Source organism: Talpa occidentalis, unplaced genomic scaffold (genome assembly GCF_014898055.3).
Source record: "Talpa occidentalis isolate TD23 unplaced genomic scaffold, MPIMG_talOcc4v2.1 talOcc4.10, whole genome shotgun sequence".
Lineage (NCBI taxonomy): Eukaryota > Metazoa > Chordata > Mammalia > Eulipotyphla > Talpidae > Talpa > Talpa occidentalis.
This window is the reverse complement of record NW_023600993.1, coordinates 105,444,736-105,464,568: the sequence shown is the minus strand read 5'-3', so window position 1 is coordinate 105,464,568 and position 19,833 is coordinate 105,444,736. Positions and strand designations below refer to the sequence as shown.

Here is a 19,833-nt window from a genome sequence, read left to right as displayed (position 1 = left end):
GGGTCCGAGGCCTCTGGGGCTGCCGAGAAGTCAAGACAGAAGTTTCCAGACACGCAGGGAGGACTTTGCGGGACTTAATCACGTGCCCGAGCAGGCCCAGACCCAGAGGCCGGGAGGCTGAGCAGAGAGACAGAGGGGGACAAGTAGCCCCCACAAGCACCCCAGACTCGCCCCGTCCTGTCTTTTGATCCAGAAACCCCACTTCCAGGAGTCTGCCTCCCACACAACTGGGCGCGGCACACGGCACATCGGAGCCACCCAGCCAGGCTCACGGCGCACCAGACACCACGCACGACCTGGGGCCCGGGACCTGGCCCGCCAGAGGGCGGGCGGGCGAGGGTGTGCCTGTGCCCCAGAGCCCGGGCGGCGCCCAGCACACCGAGCAAACTACAGACAAGGGAGCCGCGCAGAGAAGCCTGGCGCGTGCGGATGTCGAATGTCGCTCACACGTGCTTCTCTCTCAGAAAGGCAGCCACGGATCGCCTTAGACCTTCATTTTGGTTTTCTGTACCTGCTCCCAGCTTTTGCCATGAGCCCAGCTTTGCCTTACAGGAAGCAGCAGCTGGCAGGGGCAATGCGTGAGGGCGCAGGAGAGGAAAGACTCCGGCAACGCCCCCGGCCGCTCACGGACACCGTCCCCCAGCAGCAGCAGGGCCCGGCAGGAGCCGCCAAGGCAGACCCCGCTCTTGACTGGAACCACGTCCAGTGAATTGAAATGGACTCAAGTCCTACACGGGAGCTCGCCGAGCCAAGATAAAAAAGAAAACCTGCGTGGTCACGTCCACGGGGCTCTGCTCGCGGGTGCCCGGGGGCCTGGGGGGGAGCAGAGAGCAAGCCGCCGTCCTGCTGCCCGGTGACCCGGCGCCCCGCCCTCGGGAGGAGCAGGCCCGCGGACGGCATGCCCAGGAGCAGAGCCCGGGCTGGAGCCCAGGCTGGAGCGCTCCCGGGAGAGGTTTTCCTCCATCCAGCCCGCGCCACGCTGGACACATCCTCAGGCCACAGAGACCAGAGTCGCGGCCACGAGCGCCGCCCGCGGTGCCAGGGCAGCCCTTCCTGGCCGTGGGCCGTCCTGGAGGCGGGGTTGGGGCGCCCACTTGCCGGGCAGGAGGCGGGGCACTGGTGTGGAGGAGGGGGGTGTACTGGGGGGGGTGGCAGGGCGCCCGCCTGGCCTGTGTCCTGGAGGCAGCTCGGGAGGCAGGACTCGGCCGTCTGGACGTGCTGGGCAGCCCCACCCCCATACTATACTTCCTAATTCTGCAATTTGCCTTTGGTTCTGTTACACCTTCTGCTTCTCGCTACACTCCCCGTCTGCTCGTTCGCTAAGACCATCTCGGCCTTTAAGGAAGGCCCCGAGCAGATTTCCCAGAACCACAGGCCTCTTCTGGGCCCCAACCGGGGCCCTCTCGCCACGACAGGCTCCTCGCCCGAGACTCAGCCCTCCTGGAGCTCGTCCGGTCCCCCACCCCGTCTGGACCAGCCCCCACACCTCCTCCAGCACCCAGCGTCAAGCCAGCCCCCCCTCTCGGGGAGAGTCTCCCCAAGTCTTGAGGAATATGCCCACGCGGTGTACCCTAGCCTGGCTGCCTGAATCTCCGCAGGGATTTCTGGGGGCCCCTGAACTGCCATCTCAGCTCATCCTGTGAGGTCACCGCTCTGCTGGGGGGCCCTAGCTCCACGCGGTGGGGAGGCCCCCAGGCCTGCGTGGCTCACCTGGGCACCACCCCCTCCGAGGACGACGGCCACATGGCCTCTGGTCAAGGCTGGGCGTCAGCAGGCCCTGCCGTGTCCAGGCCCCCAGAGTGCACGGGGCCCCAGCAGTGTCCTGGGGGAGGCACCACCTCGCTGGGACGCACCCCCAGGCCAGGACTTCCCCTGCCAGCTCCCCCCCCGGGCCTGACACACAGGGTGACTAATATTTTCTGAATTAATAACTGAGTGTGTGACAGGGGTGGGAGGAAGAAGCAGGAGGAGGGACTGTTGTCCCTGGAGTGTTTGGAAACAGCCGGGGCCTGACCAAGCGGGGCGGGCGTGGGGGAGCAGGGCCGGGGGAGCGGGGCGGGGGTTGGGGGCAGTGGGCTGTGCTGCTGCCGCTCTGCTGTTCGGGGCCAGCCGGGCCCCAACAGGGTCACAGCCTTGGGCAAGTAGACAAGGGGGTGCATGTTACTGGTACCCGGTCGTGTGGCCGGAGCCCCACTTCAGCCAAGGGATGGGCGTCCTGTGAGCGCACCTGTGAGGACAGGTGAGTGCTCACCTCAGCGGTGGCTCTTCACAGGAGGACTCACTGCCCGCGCCTTCCACCCTCCGCCCATGTGAAATGGGGTTGAAGTAACACAAGGCCTCGGAGCTCCCCACAGGCCGGGGCCCCGGAGCCGCCCGTCCGCCTGGGCCGCGCCCGTGGGCGAGCTCTGTGGGTTAGCTGGCTTCAGAGCCGCTTCACACCAGGGGCGGCTGGGCCTCCTGCGTCGCCGCCACGCAGGACCCCCACGGGACGGCCACATCTGGAAGAAAGACCCCGCAGCTGCTGGCGGGACCACAGAGGGGCCCTTGGCCCCGCAGGAGGCGGCGTGGACGCCCCTCAAAACGTTGATGAGTAGACGGTCCACGCAAGCGGGTGGCCCCGGCTCCAGGCCTCGGACGAAGCCCAGGAAACAGCAACAAACCCCACACGCTCCTCGCGGCGCTGTTTCTCCAGAAGCAGAGAGGGATCCAGACAAGAAGGAATGGACCCGACGGGCTTCACGGAAAGTTCTGCTCCGTGGGAGGCGCGTCCAGAGGGAGACCAGCCGGGGCCGGGAGCAGACACTAGCAAGACGCCGCTGCGAGGGGCCGGCGTGGACACGCACAGGAGCCCAGCGCGGCCTCGAGGAGCACCTCCCTTTGAACAACGGGCCCGAAGCCCGAGCTGCGGCCCTTCCGGGCACGGGGCGTGACTCGGCCGTAGGAGAAACGCGTCCCCGGCCAGGAGGGGACGTGGAGGGCGGGTCACTAGGTCCGAGCAGCCCAGCTGCGGGGTGGGGGTGGCGCGTCCCGACGGCGCGGCTTCCCGGCTGCGGACACCTGGCCCCGAGAGCCCCCGGGACCGACGACCGTGCACAGAGCGGCCTGCACGACCCGGGCTCCGTTCCTTTCCCTCTGAGCGTGATGTCTGTTTTAGGACTTGGGGGGATGGTGGACAGCAACCAAAGCGCTAAAAGCGGGGGCTCGGGGGCCGCGGTCACCCTGGATGGGCCCTGGAGGCAGGTGTGCTCCCCCCATCCCCACGGGCCCCGCAGGTGGTCTCCGAGCGCAGGCAAGACCCTGACCATGAGGTCCAAACCGTGGCCACGGAGGCCCAGAGGGGGTTGTCGTAGAGTCTCCCCTCCCCACACCCGTCCCCCCACGCAGCAGGGGCTGCCCTCGCAGCCCTCAGAGGCGTCCACACCTGCCCCTGGGCTCGCCCCACACCTCCTGCCCCTGGCGGAGCCTTCTCCCTTGGTCGTGGGGTGCTCCGGGGCCCCCGTGCTCCAGGCTGGGACGGAGCCTGGGTGGCTCTGAGGGACAGCGCGCCGTGGTGCGGTCCTGAGCTGGCCACTGTCACTGACCCTACTTTGGAGATGGCCACTGGGGCATCCGCCCTCCCAGCCGCGCTCTCTGCAGCACTGAGCGTGTGAGCCGAGACCCTGCTGAGCCCACGACATCAGCGCAAGGAGCAGAAGGAAGCGAGAGCCTGTGGCCTCGAGCCCGCCCTGGAGCCGCAGCCACCCGCTCGCCCAGCCCTGCTCTGCTCACCAGAGATGACGGAGTCGTTGAGCGCCTCCTCGTCCTGGTAGAGAAGCAGGTCGTCCTTGAGCTCGGAGTTCACAGCCACGTTCTCCTTGTTCTCCTCAGACTCTTTCCGCTTGTTCTCCGAGGCCCCGTCGGGGCTCCAGGCCTCCTCCCGCTCCTTGGCCTGCTCCATGCTGGGCGTCCGGGACAGACGGACGTCCACCCGCTTCTTCGGGGACCCTTTACTTTCCCTGCCTTGAAAACTGATCAGAAAGACAGTTCAGGCGGCACGTCAGCCCCTTCGCCTGGAAGCCCAGCAGGCTCGACGCAGGCTGGGGACAAACATTGAGGTCGGGCCCCGGCCCGAGCAGCTGCTCAGCCCGGGCCCAGCACGCAGGACGAGCAGCAGCGGGGACACACGTCCACGGCCGGGGGCCTTCGGGAGGCGCTGGCTGGAACAGCGGACACACGCGCGATAAAACTCGCCCGCAACGGGCAGGAGGAGACACTCGGCCCCGGGGCCCCCGACGACAGAGAAGGGCACTTTACGGCCAACATTCCTCCGCGCGCGCGCCAGCCCTCCTGGCCCGCCCTCCAGCCCCCTCTCTGCCGCACACGAGACCCAGGGGACAAAGGCCCAGGGCAGGCGTGGGCTTTGCTAACAGAAATGCAAAGACTTCAGGCCGCGGGACAGCGACACCCCCACAGTACAGGCTGCACCCCGTGAGGTCGCCCCTTGTGGAAACCAGGCACGCGGGCGCCTGCAGGGGGCCTCACCTGTCCTGGCGGTGCTTGGTGGCCAGCGCCCGGTGCAGCTCCTCAATGACGCGGCTGGGCGGCAGCGGCCGGTGGACAGTGGTGAGGTGCGGGGACCCGGTGGGCGTGGAAAGCTGGCCTCGGAGCAGAGGGTCGCTGTTCTTCCCGCCGGAGCCTTGGAAGAGCACAGGCTGGCCTGGGCGTGGGAGGAACCGGGAGCACGTGACGGGTGGGGAGGAGGCCTCGCCGGCAGGCAGGAGCCGGGATGCAGTGGATGCCGGGCCCGTGCTCTGCCCAGGACACTCCCTGAACCCCACCAAAGCTGAGGGGGCACCGCTGTCCTGTCCTCTGTCTGCAGGATGCCCTGTGGGGACTGGGTGCCCCACACTCCAGGGCCAACAGGCCCCTGGAAGTCTCAGGAGAAGCAAACACGCCTTCCTGTTTCTCCAGCGCACGCGTGACTGCCCACAGCACTCTTCCTTGTGGGGAGCCCGAAAGCTGGGGGCTCTGCAGCAATCACAGGCTGGAAGGCTGCCCAGGAGACCCCCCATCTGCCTCCCTGTATCATCTGCCTCAGCTACTCTCCAGGACCTGACACGCCCAGCCCACGTGACCTGGGCCCCATCACCACGCCCTGGGCCCCGCAGGCCACCCCACTCGGCCTCTGGCCCCATGTCCCCGACCACGCTCCCGTCCTCCCAGCGGGCGAGATCTTTTCCGCCCTTGAAGGCACCGCACTCTTCTCACTCTGAGCCTTTGCACAGGCTGCTCCCTCTCTCTGAAATGCTTGTCCTGTCCTCTGCCCCAGTGTCACCTCCTCAGGGAGACCTTCCTGCAAATCCCCACCCTTGTTGGGGGCTTCTGTTGAGCCCCAGACCGGGCCTGGACACGTGTAATAAACACCTGTTTGCACGTCCACACACCAGAGCAATTGCCCGAACCACTGAGGCAGCGAGGCTGCCCTCCCGCTCCACCGCCTCTGTCCATCTGGCTCAAGCCCCGCCCAGAGGCCTGTCCCTGCGCAGACCGGCTCCAGCCCCAGGGTCCCCGCAAGAGCCCAAAGTCCCCGAGCTCTCGGGAGCTCGGTCTTCCGGCCGCTCGGTCCTCAGGCTCTGCTCCCAACATGCTGCGGGAGAGACGGGCCCCGGCCGGACCCAGGCGATGAGCCAGCGTCCTCCACGTCCAGGAAAGAGACAGCGCAGCCTCCCCCGCTCCCTAAAGCCCAGGCCAGAGCTTCCAGCAGACAACGCTGGGCTGTGGGCGGCGACAAGAGCCGTTCAAGGGGCGGCTACGCTTCGCCGAGGACGCGCGGCTGGGCTCCCTTCACGCGTGGACCCGCGTGTACTGGACACAGCCGGCGACAGAAAAGGTGACAAAAAGCAAACAAAATGACCCCAGAGGCAGACAGATGTGCAGCAAGCGCGGGGGGCCGGGGGCAGGGGCCTCTCAGCAGAGGGACATTTAAACTGAGACAGGGACGATGCGGCACCAGGCTTGGTGGGGAGCCCCGAGCGTGGCCCCCAAGATCGTGCTGGCTTCTGTGTCCTCCGCCTGCGCCAGCCCCTGGGCGGCCCCTCGGGGTGGTCGGCTGTCCCTGCGTCCTCGCCCAGCGACGGGCAGGCCTGAGCAGCCCTGCTACACAGACGGGACACCGGGGGGGGTGCCTGCTGCGCTCACGCAGCCCCCCCGGGCCCCACAGCCCCCGGGGCCCACACCCCGCCCCCCATGTCCACAGCACAGGTGCCTGACTTGGCGTCTGCCAGGTGTCTGGCTGGCTTGCCTCGTGGGGGGCTCTCACACCCCCGTTCTCAGAGGAGGGACATTCAGTCCCCAGCCAGCTCGAGGCCCTCCTCTGGGAGGTGGGGGACGGGGCGGGGGCCGGCGAAGTGGCCACGGCAGAGGCCAAGGGAGCGCCACGCGGCGAGGCAGAGAAACCGCAGCAGCTCGAGGGGCCGCCCACCGTCGCGCCGAAGGGCGGGCACCACCTCCATGGAGGTACAACCTCCATCCTCCAGCCCCTCGAAGGCGCTGCCAGGTACGAAGTCTTTCAGAAGAGCCAGAAAGGTGGCCTGGAGACAAGCCTCCCCCGGGTCTCCCGCGCACTGGCGGTGAACGCTTGACCCTTCTCTCAGGCGTGGACACATCACACCGAGGTTCCGGCGGGGCGCAGGCCCGGCCACATTAGTGTGCGGGCGAGATTTGAGTGCAGGTGGCTCTGGCTTCTGCAGGGGCGGGGGGAGGGCCCCCCACCGGGGCCCGTCTCACACAGGAAGCGCCCAGTGGGTCTCAGCGGTGCCCGTGTCCAGGCAGGCGGGTGCGCCCTGCCGCCGCCCAGTGTTCGCAGGAGCACACGTGCCCTCCCCGCCCGCCCGGCGCCGGTAGGGAACCCGGCCCTGCAAGGTCAAAAGTCACAGAAAGCAGCCCAGGACTGGGGGTGCGAGGGCGAAGTGGCGAAGTCTCGGGGAGACCATGTCACGCCCCTGAGGGGGATTTCCCCAGAGCCCTCCGGGCGGGTCCCTGAGCGCCCAGTCTCGGGTCAGCCGGGACGAGCTCGAGGACGGGGCCTGGTCCCGCAATCCCCGATGGCTCTAAATGCCAGTGGCGAGCAAGGGGTTCTCTCGGAGACCCGAACCAGATTCAAAACACCGTGAGTTGCCTCGAAACTTTGCTCTGGTTGGCACGGCCACGGTGCCCCACGGTCGGCTACTTAATCAGAGACGCAGAAAGATGTAGAGAGCAGGCGAGCCTCCTCCCACCACGTCACCCCCCTTCAAAGGGCGCCCGCTGTGCACCAGGCACGAGACTGGGTGTGGCGGGCAGGACCAGCCCCCACGGGGCCGTGTGGGGTGGAGGAAGCACAACCCCTCACACCAGGAGCGCCGGCCCCGGGCCTGAGAGTGACACGCATTTCTCCTCTGGTGGTGCCAGAAGCCAACGCAAGGTGCCAGCAGACCCTTCCTCCACGGCTGCCCTCAGCCCTCGCTGTCCTTCCACACCGCCCCACGCCCACAGCGCGGCCGGTGTCCACCGCGCACCTCGCAAGCGGCTCCCGGGGCTGCGGCGCGAGTTCACGGCGAGCCTCACCCAGGCAGCCCTGCAAGCTCCTTCCTAGCAAGCTCGAGTCTGGCTGTGTGGACTGGGTTTTGAGAGGACGCCATGCGGCGCGCTAGGAAGGCGACGTGACATGGAAATGCCAGAAGGCAAGGCAGAGACGCGGGAGATGCGGGGGGTGAGGGGAGAGGAGGGAGTGGGGGGCACAGAGAACCAAGGAGACACAGACTCAACGAAGAAAAGAAACCGAGAGACCCCTGGACGGCGCGAGCGCCCTGGAGGCTGGCTGCGGCCCACGCCGGGTCCTGGGGAATCTCTCCCTCCTGCAAACCCAGCGCCCACTTGCCTGAGGGCACCTGAGTGGTCTGCGCCCCAGCCCGAGCTCATCCCTAAGAACCATTCTCCCGCCTCCAGCTCTGCCCCCCAGACCTGCCCAGCGCCCCACCGCAGAAGCCAGAAGCGAGGGCAGAGCCCAGGCCCCGGAGGGAGCCCAGCATGGCGGGGGAGGGGCGGCGGGACCCACCTGTGACATTTTTCGAGGTCTTGGAGCCTGCCTTGGGTGGCGGGGTGGGCAGCAGCGGGGGGCTGGGCAGCTGGCCCGCAGACCTCTCTGGGACTCTGGGAGGACTGTGCAGGGCGTCGGGCCCAGCCGAGGCTGCAGAGGGCTCGTCCGTGACAGGTGGGGGGCCGCCGGCGTCTGCTGCTTCCCCGCCGGGTGCTGGCGGCATCTTGGCTGGTTTAAAGGCAAAACAGAGTTCACACGCGTGGTTCCTCGGCCTGGGCGTGCATGAGGGAGGGGACGGGCGCTTCACCGGGGTGGGATTGCTGACCCAGAGACACAGGGGTCACCGCACAGTCAGCCTTGACTTCCCATGGGAGGGGCCGGAGCTGCAGCCTCACCGGGGGGCGGCACAACCCAGGGGCCTACCCAGCACCTGGCTCACGCCAGCCCCCACACCTGACCTGGGTTAGGTCACTAAACGTCTGTTCCTCCACGCACGACATCGGGCCAGAGCTGAACCTGAACAATGAGAGTTTGGGGCACCACCCCTCCCCACCCGTGCAGTTGAAAATCTAGGTACAACTCCCCCCAAAAACTGCACCGCTGACTGCTGCTGACCAGAACTCTGCTGACGGATAAGACAACTCACGTATTGTGTGCTATTTTGTGCTATGCACGTATCGTACACAGTATTTTCGTAAAGCAAACTAGAGAAAATGTCAAAATCACAGGAGAATACATTTGGGGGACTGTGCCATGTTTATTGACAGAAGTTCACACTGTTTGTTTACAAGAAAGGACAAGAAAACCTTACGCGTGGACCCACCCAGCTCAGACCATGGTCGTCAAGTCCTAGCAAGTCCCTCACGCGCTGGTGTCGAGCGCTAAACAAAAAGCGACACTGAAATTGTGGCTGCCACGCTGCAGGCTCTCAGCTTCAGCAGCTATCGGTTCTCTGTGTTCAGTTCTCAGCGACCCCGGCCCCCGAGGCCAGCTGAGGACGGCGGTGGGAGGAGCACGGAGGCTGGCTTTGAGGAAGGGCCGGGCTGCCCAGAGTCCGGGCCCCTCTCCTCCCACTGCGGCTCAGGTCCCCTTCAGAACTGCCCCTCCTCGGGCCCCTCCGCACTGTCCACCCTCTGCTTCTCCCGAGCCGTCAGCCCTCATTCCTCGCTCCTCTGAGCAGCTCAAGTCTCACCACCGGCACTGCAAGCTCCATCTCAGCCATGCCCCCGAGTCCTCGCCTCGTTCCCTTCCCATCACAATCCAGGGCAGTCCCGCCCCCAGACGACGGCTCTCTGCTGGCTCCCGGAGCTGCCAAGTGACACAGGACCCGCTGGTGGCACAAAGCACCTGTCAGAGTCTTCCCGGCACCGCCACCCTCCCTGGCCTCAGCCCCAACCTCCATCCTGCAGGCGCTTCACGGGCCTCCTGTCTTTCTCCTGCTCCCGGCTTCACGCCCCTCCACCTCTCCCGATTCCTGACTCACACACAGCCCTACAGCCCCACACTCCCTTTCTCTCCTCCCCCGATACAACTAGGGCGGTCTCCTAACAGTGTCCCACCCCCGTCCCCACCCCGGGGCCCCAGCCCTCCCTGCCTTGTCACAGCAGCGCCCCGGACCACCCCCGGGCACAGCCTTGCTGCAGGTCCTCTGGTTTTGCCCTCACAACCCCCCGAGAAGGACAGGGCTCACACTCCCCGGGGCAGTCCACGGCATGGGCCGGCGGCCACTGCCTGGGCGGGATTCGTCCTCCGCGAGCAGGTGTCTCCGTGCGCCCCCAGGTGGTGCTGTCTATGCTGCCGGAAACACCACTGTCCTTGGTGCTGAAAACCCCAGGCCACCAAAGTAGGCGGACTTTGTCCTTTGAGAACTTCCGAGCAGCCTTCAGGAGTGGTGCCCGCCGCTGGGCGCTACCACTTCTGTTCTTCTACCGTCCGTATCACTCTGCGGCCTCTCAAGCCAGGCCCTTTGTCCTGAGACGCTCATGGACACGCAGTCTCTGCCTCAGAAGGACGGGCGCCCCGGGCCCCTGAAGAGCAAAGTCTAAGGTATGAACCCCTCCCCCCCACCGCAGAAAGACTCAGCCCTGCATCAGGAATTAGTCTGAGCTGAGCCGACACGCCCGAGCGTCCCTTCCCCGCTGCCCAGCAAGGACACTACAGAACAGCGCCATTTCTGGGCTACTGTTTGTAACACGTCCTCCAGAGTGGCGCTGGTTCATCGTTTTCAGATTCCTAGACTCCAAGACAATTAGGCCCCACGATCTGTAACCTGTAACTTTCCAGAGCAAATCTTCTCATTTTACTTAATGAGATTTGCACTAATAAGAACATTAAATAAACATTTTGTTTTCTAAGTAGAAGTAGTTGTGTGGTTTCCCTGCGCGGTCACAGGTGAAAGCAGAAATGTCCTTTTCAGGACATTTGGAAGCACTGGACCTGTGACCGCTTGGGGTCAGCAGAGTTGCTGACATCTGCCGGGTAGAAGCCAGGGGCGCTGGGTCATCTCACGTCCGAGGCAGGGGCGGAGAGCCAGGCTGCACCTCTAGAAGTGGGCTGAGCACGACAGGAAGGGGGTGGGGTGCGAGACCAGTGTCCTCGAGGCCAGGTGGCCATTCCCGTGCCAGCTGTCTCTCCCAAAAACATCACTTTGGAAACGCGCTGGGTCCCCAGAGGATGGAGCAGAGCCCGCGGGGAGTTCTGCAAGCTCACACCGGCCCCCACCTGGCGCTCCCAGCGTCCAGCTCGGCCTCTGAGGTCCAGGCACCAGGTGGCTCTGGTTCTGCCCTGGCTCCCTCCAGCTGGGCTGACCCGGCTGCGTGGCCTTCACAGCTTCCACCTGGGCAGACCCAGGACCCGGCCCTCCAGCCGCCTCTCCTTCTGGGGCCTGCTCCTCAGCGGCTATCCTGTCTGCTGACCCTTGACCTATGCTCAGCTCCAGGCGCAGGTGTTATTGGTCACTTTGGCGCCATCTGGAGGCCGCACAGGCAAAACGAAACACGCAAACCCATCCCAGGTCTCCTGCGAGACTCCCCTTCTCCCCCACGCACCCCAGTGTCCCTGAACAACAAAAGGTCCAGAAGCTCCTAGGAGACGTGGCGCTGCATGATCCCGCCCTCAGCGGCTCGTTCACAGCCGTCAGCCCAAGCTGTCCAGCCGGATGGGTCACAACTGCTACCCCCTTCCCGGCCCCTCCAGCTGGCACCTCCGCCCCGTAGCCAATTCCCGGGCAAGCCCTGAGCACTACGCTTCCAAGACGGAAGCACCGCTTGTCCCCGACGGTCAGCTGCCAGGCCTCTGCCGCGTCTCAGCCCGGCCTCCTGGAGGCCTCCGAGCCCCTCCCCTGCCTCCCTGCCCTGCAGCCTCTCTGCAGACCAGGGTCAGCAAGTGTTCTCCACCCTGGGCATTGGCTTTGCAGGTCCCAGGATCCTGTGGGGGCAGGAAATGCGGGGAGGCTGACCTACCCCACAAAGCTCACCTGACTGCCCCAAGAGGACATGCGGGAACCTCTCGCTCTGAGAGGGCCGGACCCCTCCTCCGGTCACCATCATGGCCACTGCTCACCTGTGGCCAGTGGCTGAATCCTGGGGGGCTGAGCCTTAAATCTCAGGTCATTTTGATTTGAATAGCCACGTGGGGACAGGACAGCGCGGGGTTCTGGGCAGGGTTGCAGCCCACACCCCCTGCACCTGCGACCGCCAGCTCCTCAGAGCCCCATGGCAGCCCTTTGACCCCACTGGCCCAAGTTAGAATGTGGGAACCCCACCCTGTACTCTCAGGGCCTTCGGACCCAACGTACTGGCTGCTCTCACCCCAAACTGAACCCACAGAGCCCAGGCACGCTCAGCAGGGCCACGTCCCTGACCCGCCGGTGGCCCGTCCCCTCTAAGCCCCCGAGGGGGCAGCTCCCTCCACGTTTCAGAATCTCAGACCTGAGATCTGACCATCCATTAAAACCAAGCGCTGTCCCTTCCGTTTTTTAAAGCGGAGGACAAGGTCGGCTTCGCTGCCCTGCGGCCCTGCCACGGCCTGACCAGCAGAGGTCGCTGCTCCCCAGCCCAATCGGCGCAGCCTCCGGCCTCGGCCAGGGGCGGGACGTAACAGACTCTGGTACAGGCAGGACCGGCTGACACCCCGCCCAGGGCCCTCCCCGCTGTCCCCGGAGAGGCCAGGCACAGCTGACAGAGGGGCAGACCGGAGCTGCAGCCGGGGAGCTGCCTGCCTGCTCCCCGCACCCCCGGAGGTGGATGGGCCTTTCCAGCCCTGCGGAGACTGGCGCCGCCTCTGCTTTTTTTGCTACATTTTGTTTTAAGTAAAACCACTTCTTGTTTCTCTGTATTCAGAAAAGGAAGTCGCTGTCACTACTCAGTCTCTGTCCTGACGGAGGACAGAGAGGACCCCCCAGGTCACCTCGGCCCAGCCTCCTGTGCCAGGCGGGGAGGGGCCAGGAGGTGGGCAGGCGGGCAGGGGGGAGGGGGGAAGGGGGGGGTCGGGCCTACCTCCACATCCCTGCCCAGGGTGCTGGGCTCAGCCCCCCCAGGCCTGGCCCACTCTGCACACCTGCTGCTCCCACAGCAAACCTGTGCCTTGTCAGGGGTGGGGACCCAACTGACCACAGGGCTGGCGGGAGGGCCCCCCTCAGCCCCACGCTCTCTCCGGCCTCCCCAAGTCCTGCCAAAGTCCAAGTCCTTCCCTCCCCCAAAGTGACCACAACCAAGCCGAGCCGGCAACGGCACCTTCTGGAAGGCCTGCAGGCACGGCCCGTGTTGGCTTCTGGGCAGGCCATGCGGCAGAGGTGGGCGCTGCCCTGAGCGCTGACCATGAAGCCCACCCCCTCAGCCCTCAGGCCCAGCTCAGCGGGTGCCCCAGCCTCCAGGATGGGGAAGCCCTGCACAAGCACCTGCTGAGTGGACAAGCCCTCGAGGGCATCACCAGGATGGCCCCACGTTCAAACCCCAGACTGCTATGGGGTCCCCAAACCAGGTGAGTGGAGAGGCATGGCCACCCTGGGAGGGCCCCTCCCGGCAGGTGCCAGCTGTCACTGCAGGAAGGCGTGGAGGGTGGCGGCGAAACGTGCAGGGTCCCCCCGTTAGGCAGCAGCCACCCCAGAGACAGAAGCCACCCAGCTCTGAAGCAGAAGCCACAGACACCCCTGGACCTGTCCACATGGCCCCAAACCCTACTCTCCACAGGTGGGGACACAGGACGCGTTCCACACGCCCCTGCCCTGCTGCACCCGGCTATTCACAAGAGAACAGGCTCCGGCTGGACATCTCCAGCGGTTTCTACGGAAAACCCCAGAGGGCGGCGGGACTTCTCAAAGGGGGGTCCAGTTTTTCTTCCTCCCCAGCCTCCCCCCAGCGCCTCCCCAGTCCCCAAGCCTGCCAGCTCTCCTGGCCCCCTCAGCACAGAACAAGGACCCGACACGGCTGCCACCACGGCCCCCAGCACCACCGCCGGGAACCTCACGACACCCACGCGACGCCCCACGGGGCCTTCACCGTACCCACTTAGCAGCCGGGGACATGCGCTGAGAGCCCGGATGGAGACGCAGGAAGAGCCTCGAGGGGTCGGCGAGCACCTGTGCTCCCAGCCCCAGGGAGCCCCGCAGCCCGGTCCCGGAGGCGGCGGCACCTGCGGTGGCTCAGACCCTGCGCTGGCGGTGGGGTCAGCTAAGGCGCCCCCAGCAGGCGCCGGTTCCGCTGGGCTCCCAGTGAACCCCTGGGCTGTCCCAGGAAGGGTGTCTCGGGGCCCCAAGCCAGCTGGGTGAGTTTCCTTCCCCGGCAGCGGCGGGGAACAGCTTCCCGACCTCCGGCCTTGGCCACACGCCGCGTGTGCGGCCAGCCGAGCCTCCGAGGACCGGCCTCTGCCCGCTCGGACCTGCCCCCGGGACCCGGCTTCACCCCAGCTGGTGGCCCAGGCAGCAGCTCGCCCCGCAGGGTCCCCGGTCAATACCTGCATCGTCCGCTTGGGTGTCCGAGGACAGCGGCTTGTCCGGGGGTGCCCGGTCTGTCCCAGGGGCCAAGGGGCTTCCGGGTGGGCCTTCTTCCGACGCCGGCGGCTCCTGCTCACTCCGCGCCGCCCGGGGGCCGCCGTCAGGGGTGCCCGCTTTGCTCTCAGCGTCTGCGAGAGAGCGGCTGTCAGCTGCGCCCCGAGCCCTGCCGCACGCCTCAGAGTCCCGCTCCACGGGCCGCCCCCTAAGGGAGCTCAGAGCAGCCCAGCACCCCACGGCCGCTGGCCTGTGTGCTCTCGCTCCCGCACCCCAGGGGCACAGACCGGAGACTCCCCGTCCATGCGTCTGTGGCCCCCGCCCTGCCCCTGCCCGAGCCTGTCCACAGGTCTGGGGAGCACCAGCTTCAAGCCAGGGCTGGGTGCAGGAGCCCTGCGGCCAGGTCTTCGGCTGACCGACCCTGAGGAGGGCCCCCCGAGGAGGCTACTCGCCACCCCGGCCACGAGCCACGCAGGCGGGAGGACAGGGCAGGCTGGGAGGCTCAGCCGGCGCGCGGTCATCATCCCGAGACGCGGCCACAGCCGCAGGGAGCGCCGCACGGCCCCTCGCCCTGGGCGGTCACCACCCACGCCCGTCCACGCGGCCGGACACAGTCGGGTGGAGGAGAGACTCTTCAGAGTCGGGGACCCCAGGGCCCTGTCGGTCCTGATGCTGACCCGTTGCCCTGTGTCCCCCCAGTGTCCTTCCCACCCCAAAGACCCTGGATGGACAGAAGTTCCAGCCGGCCTCCCCGCTCCCGCCCGCTCCCTGCCCGCCTCTTGGGGCCTCGACCCTCATCTACAACGTGGGGTGGTGGAGCCTGGGTGCTGGCTTTGGGGCACCAGCCTGAGAGTTGCGTGAGGAAGTTTCGGGGTGTCCCTGGCAGAGAGGATTCAAGGGCGACCGCCACTATTACTGCTATCGGGACAAGAGTTTCTGACAAGGAGAGCGTGACGGGGGCGCTCGCTGGTCTGGCGGCCGGGCCGGCCCCTGTGTCCTGTGGGGACAGCAGCCGCAGGCCAGACTGCCCGAGGGCCCCGCCGGGTGGCGCAGGGCCTCCAGGGACTGTGCTGGTGAGCTCGTCCGACACTTCCTGCCCCTGCGCCGTGTCCTGGGGGCAGTCAGACCCCGGGCCTGGCCGAGGGCCCAGCCTGTACCCTGGGGTGGGGGGCGTCCTTCCTGGGCAGAGCAGGCGCCGGGGTTGGGCCCTGTGGGCCCTGTGGGCTGTGCTGTGCAGCTGGATTTTTAACTTTTACAAAAACCATTAAGTTCAAAAGCCACTGTTAGCTCGGGAGCCATATCACCATAGGGCAGGGCTGGGCGGGCGGCCCGGAGCCAGTGAGTGAGCAGGAGCGGGGCAGGCCAGGAGAGCCGGCCGGGGCCATGGCCACGCTGGGCCTCTGGGGCCTGCTCCCCGACAGCCGGCGCCTGACCAGAGCACCCACAGCACCTGCGCCAGCCCCGGCCCTGGGTGGCCTGAGGTGGGCCCCGCGGCTCACGCCCACAGCCGCCCGCCCTGCCCGGAGGCACCCTGGGCACGGGCACCACGCGGGGCTGCCTGTGTCCAGTGATGGCGCTGGAGACCCCCGACTCCCTCAAGGAGGGCAGGGAGGGGGGCCGCCTCACCCCGCAGAGGTGCCCGGCAGAGCTGGGGCGCGGCCCAACTTCCAGGAACAGGCGGGAGGAGGCGAAGCGTCTTGGCCGAGGGGAGAGGGGAGCAGGCCCAGGCCCTCGCACGACGCCCCCTCGGGCCCCCAGAGGCACAGCCTCGCCTGCCCCCCACGCAGGCTCCACAGCCCCTCGACACCCCATGTCCCCAGCACCCGGCGGGGCAGCTCCGGGCCGCTGGAGAGGAGGCCCAGCGCCCCCGTGCGCTCCCTGCAGGCACCCACCTGCACCGGGCCCTCGGGGGGCGCCCGTGGGAGATGTGGCCGTGCCCGCGGCTCTGCCGGGTCTGCCCCAGGCGGCGGGCCTGGGCGCCCGCGCAGCTGAGGGGGGTCCCCAGTCAGGGCGGGCCCAGAGCTCCCGCCCTCTCAGGAAGGCCCCCGGGGCCGGCCCGCCCAGTTCGCGTTCCCGGCCCAGTTCTCGGGCCCAGTTCTCGTTCGGGCCTGAGTAGGTGCACCTGCGACCTGGGCGGCGCCCGCGGGCCCCAGCGCTCTGCGGGGTGCGCTTCGGCTCCCAGGGAAGAGCTGAGCCCTGGCGCCCCTAGTTCCTGGGCCGTGAGCACTTCGCAAGAGGGAGGATGAGGGAGCTGCGACCCCCCAGACCCCCCCGAGATGCGCTAACACCCTGAAGAGGGTGAAAAGCTCCAAGGAAAAACCACAATGCACAGCAGGTGGAAGTCATGGAGTTCTGATTTCCAGACCCGCAGAGGTGCCGGCGCGGCCCAGCTCCACCCAGCAGAGGGGAGCCGCTTGGTCCCCCAAAACAGGCCACATACACCTGACTCATGCTGGAAAAGGCCCCTGGCCTGCTCAGGTGTGACCCCATGGTCTCCGCTAGTGTGCCCCAGGGGCTCCTGGACCCCTGGTGTGACCCCGGGGCTCCTGGCCCCAACCCCGCGTGACCCCAGGGCTCCTGGCTCCCATGGTATGACCCTGGGGTGCCTGGCCTCCCTGGCGTGACCCCAAGGCTCCTTCCCCGTCCACCGCGTGACCCCAGGACTCCTGCCCCCTCCACCGCATGACCCCAGGGCTCCTGCCCCCTCCACCGCGTGACCCCCGGGCTCCTGCCCCCCACACGTGACCCCGGGGCAAGCAGGCACCTCTGTCTCACGCTGGGTCAGCTGAGGCCGTCCCCTTGTTGGCTGCTGAACATTATGCCTGCGCCTCAGCTCTCAGCTCATCCCTCAGGATTGTTTTCCAGCAATTCAGGACCAGGAAAGGCCGGCTGTGCTTCCAGAAGCTTCTCTTTTCTAGTCAACCGTCGCTTTATGTTTGACAGGGACAAGCCCAGGTCTGAGTCCTCAGTCACCAAAGATGATGTCCAAGGCGGGCGGCCTACCTGCGGCCTCCTGCTCCCCGAGACCCAGCGGGGGTGTGGGGCGCTCCCATCGCCGGCCGGCTTGTCTGTGCATCCGTCACCTCCGGGCCCTCCCTTCCTCCCGCACCCTGGGGGTGACCGGAGGTGGCGCCCAAGGACACCGCGGAGGAAGGGCGAGCGGGCACAGCCGGCAGAGAGCAGCTGCCCGCGGCAGGGCCGGGAGGGAACGTCACTCCCGGACCAAGTGCCGCGATGCGATGCGCGAGCAGCCCGGACGCCTCTCGCGGGAAGCAGCGGGGGTTGCCCGGCCCGGGGCTCCTCCCTCAGGTGCGCCCTCCAGGGCTCCTGGGTGCAGCGAGCACACCTGGACGGGGGCCCCTCCGATCTCTGGGCTCAAGCGCGATGCCCACGCCGCCCCCCGGCCTGGCGGCACTTACCCTGCTCCATCATCTCCAGCAGCCCCTTCTTGATGAGCTCCTCTCGGCCTTGCCTGCCCGCCATCTTCTTCTCCAAGGCTGCAGGACACAACGTCTGGTCAGTGCCGGGTTTGGCCCACCCGCCCCGCCGCGGCGAGAGCCGGCCCCGCTGCCAGAGGAGGCAGCGGGCAGCGGGGGCTGTGGGTGGGGGCCCGGCCACGGCAGGGCAGGCTTTGTTCAGGAACACCCCGTTATCTCGCCAGGCGGTCGGCTGCGCCCCTACACCAAGCAGGACCCGAGAGAGGCGCGTGGAGCTCTACGCATGACTCGTCGGGCGGCGACCCCCTCTAGAGCCATGCTGCCCGTCCCCCCTGGTGCTCCTCAACCCTCTGGCCAAGGAACCAGCCTCCTCTGCCCTGCGCGGGGGACTCCGCTACCCCAGCAGCCTCTCCAGGGCCAGCCTGATGCCCCCACCTGTTGAGGAGCCGCTGTGCACCCGTCCCTGACGGGCCTCCAACAAGCCCAGGCCAGCGCTTCTGAAGCCCCCCGATGAACCGGCAGGGAGCCCCAAAGGGCCAACCTGGCCTCCTGGTCACTGGCTTCCTGGTCACCCGGCCCGTCGCACCAAGCTGCCGGGGGCTTGTGGGGCGTGTTCTGGCTCAGGCTGCCCCTTGTCCTGCTCCCCTGTTTCTTAGGCTGGAGGGAGCCTCTGTACCACGCCCCCCGCCGCCCCGCGGGGTTCCAGTCTAGTCTCATCCAGCTCTGGCGTCGAGGGTGACTGCCGGGCTCTCCAGGACGAAGCCCCGTCCCCTGGCCTGAGAACCTTCTCCCTGTACGCTTGGGTTTCCTCTTCCCCTGCCACTCAGGGACGCCCCCCGTGCCCTCGGGCTCCGGCTCGCTCCAGAACAAGCCTGTCACCCCTGTTCATCTTGTCCTCCCTGGGCCTGGGCCTGGGGGCGCCGACCATCCCAATCACGCTGGCAGCTCCGGGCCGGCACACAGTAGGTGCTCGGCAGTTTCACAGCTCTGAGCAGCTGGATCCCCCGTCACGTCAGCCCCCGTCCCCTCCCAGGTGGCTCCCGGGGCTGGCTCGGCGCTGGGCACACAGCGGGTGCTCAGTGGCCATCCTGAAACGAATTAAACACTCGCACGGCCGCTGCCTGCCGGTTTGCCGCTAGGCTGACATGACGTTCCCGCTGCAGCCCCGGCCGGAGGGCTCGAGGACGGGCCCCTGGGCCCACGCGGCTGGCCGCGTGCCACAGCTGTGTCTGGAAGCCCATCCTGCTGCGGGCAGATCGTGTGTGGACAGTGGGCGCAGAAGAGTGCCCAGCAGGCGAGCCCCCGCCCGGGGATGGGAGGAGAGGGCACAGGGAGGGCTGTGTTTATCGCTGCATCCTAGAAAACCTGCACTGTGGCCTGTCCTGCCCCTACAATTGGCGTAAGTGTGCAAGATGATCCATGCAGACGGGTGTGGAGCCCTCCGAAGACCTGGAGGGGCTGGTGGACAAGGTCCGGGAGCTACGGGATAAGAGCACGCCTGGAGGAGGAGACGCCCGAGAGGACCAGCCAACGACCCCTGAGGCAGCAGAATCGCCGGCGAAGAGAGGACCACGGTTCGGAGCTCGCCGGGGCTGATGCAGGGAGGGGCCAACGGACTTGGCCGAATGGACTTGGACTGATGGACTCGGACTGATGGACTGACAATCCCAGAAGGCGGAGGACCTTGGCAGGTTATGTTTTTTGGGAATCTGGGGGTGGCCAGTGGGCCTTGGCGGCCAAAAGCAGCCTGTGTGTGCCCAGCAGCCAGGCGGAGGAGAAAAGCCAACTGGGAAGGCAAAAGCTGGTGCTGATGCTAAGTTGGGAAGCCCTGAGCGGCTGTGAAGCAGCCTGGGTGTGCTGAAGCCCTGGGAGTCTCGCAAAATCACCTGCGGGGGACGCCCTGCTCGTTGTTGGGTGAGGGTGAGGAGCTGAGGATCCCGTCCTTGGGGGACGGGTGGGGAACGTGGCTTGGGGTGGAGCCCAAGCCGCATGTAGAGTTTGGATCCTGACCCATGTGCTTGTGCAGTGGGCTGGCCTGAGTGCAGGGGCCTGCGAGTCGCGTGGGTGGCTGTGAAGGCCGAGTGCTGGAGCGACTGCAGACAGAAACCCCGAGGGTGGGCGATGACCCCCAACAGAATAGAACCGCCAGTCCCAGAGCAAGTGCGTCCTGGGGGTGGATGCTGTGTGTGCCTTGTGGCCGAGACCACAGCCAGAGAAGGCCGGGAAGCCTGACGGCTCCTGGCGTGTCACAGTAGACGCCGTGAGTGGTTCCCCTCCCTCGTGTGAGCGGTGCCTTCGGCAGCGGATGTGGTGGCTCATCTGCTGGTGCCAATAACTGTCTTTTGCACTAGGAT

General features: G+C 67.1%; 1 protein-coding gene across 2 annotated transcripts in view; it reads right to left on the bottom strand.

Annotated features, from left to right (window-relative positions):
* Positions 1-19,833, bottom strand: part of PHACTR3 (phosphatase and actin regulator 3) — a 100,349-nt gene that overhangs the window by 15,679 nt on the left and 64,837 nt on the right. For both annotated transcript variants that reach the window (XM_037500999.2, XM_054698534.1), the window contains exons 3-7: positions 17,462-17,539; positions 14,009-14,176; positions 8,075-8,284; positions 4,522-4,696; positions 3,769-4,007 (exon numbers count right to left, since the gene is read on the bottom strand). In XM_037500999.2, coding sequence (XP_037356896.1) covers positions 3,769-4,007; positions 4,522-4,696; positions 8,075-8,284; positions 14,009-14,176; positions 17,462-17,539 — 870 coding nt within the window. The remainder of the gene's footprint in view (positions 1-3,768; positions 4,008-4,521; positions 4,697-8,074; positions 8,285-14,008; positions 14,177-17,461; positions 17,540-19,833) is intronic.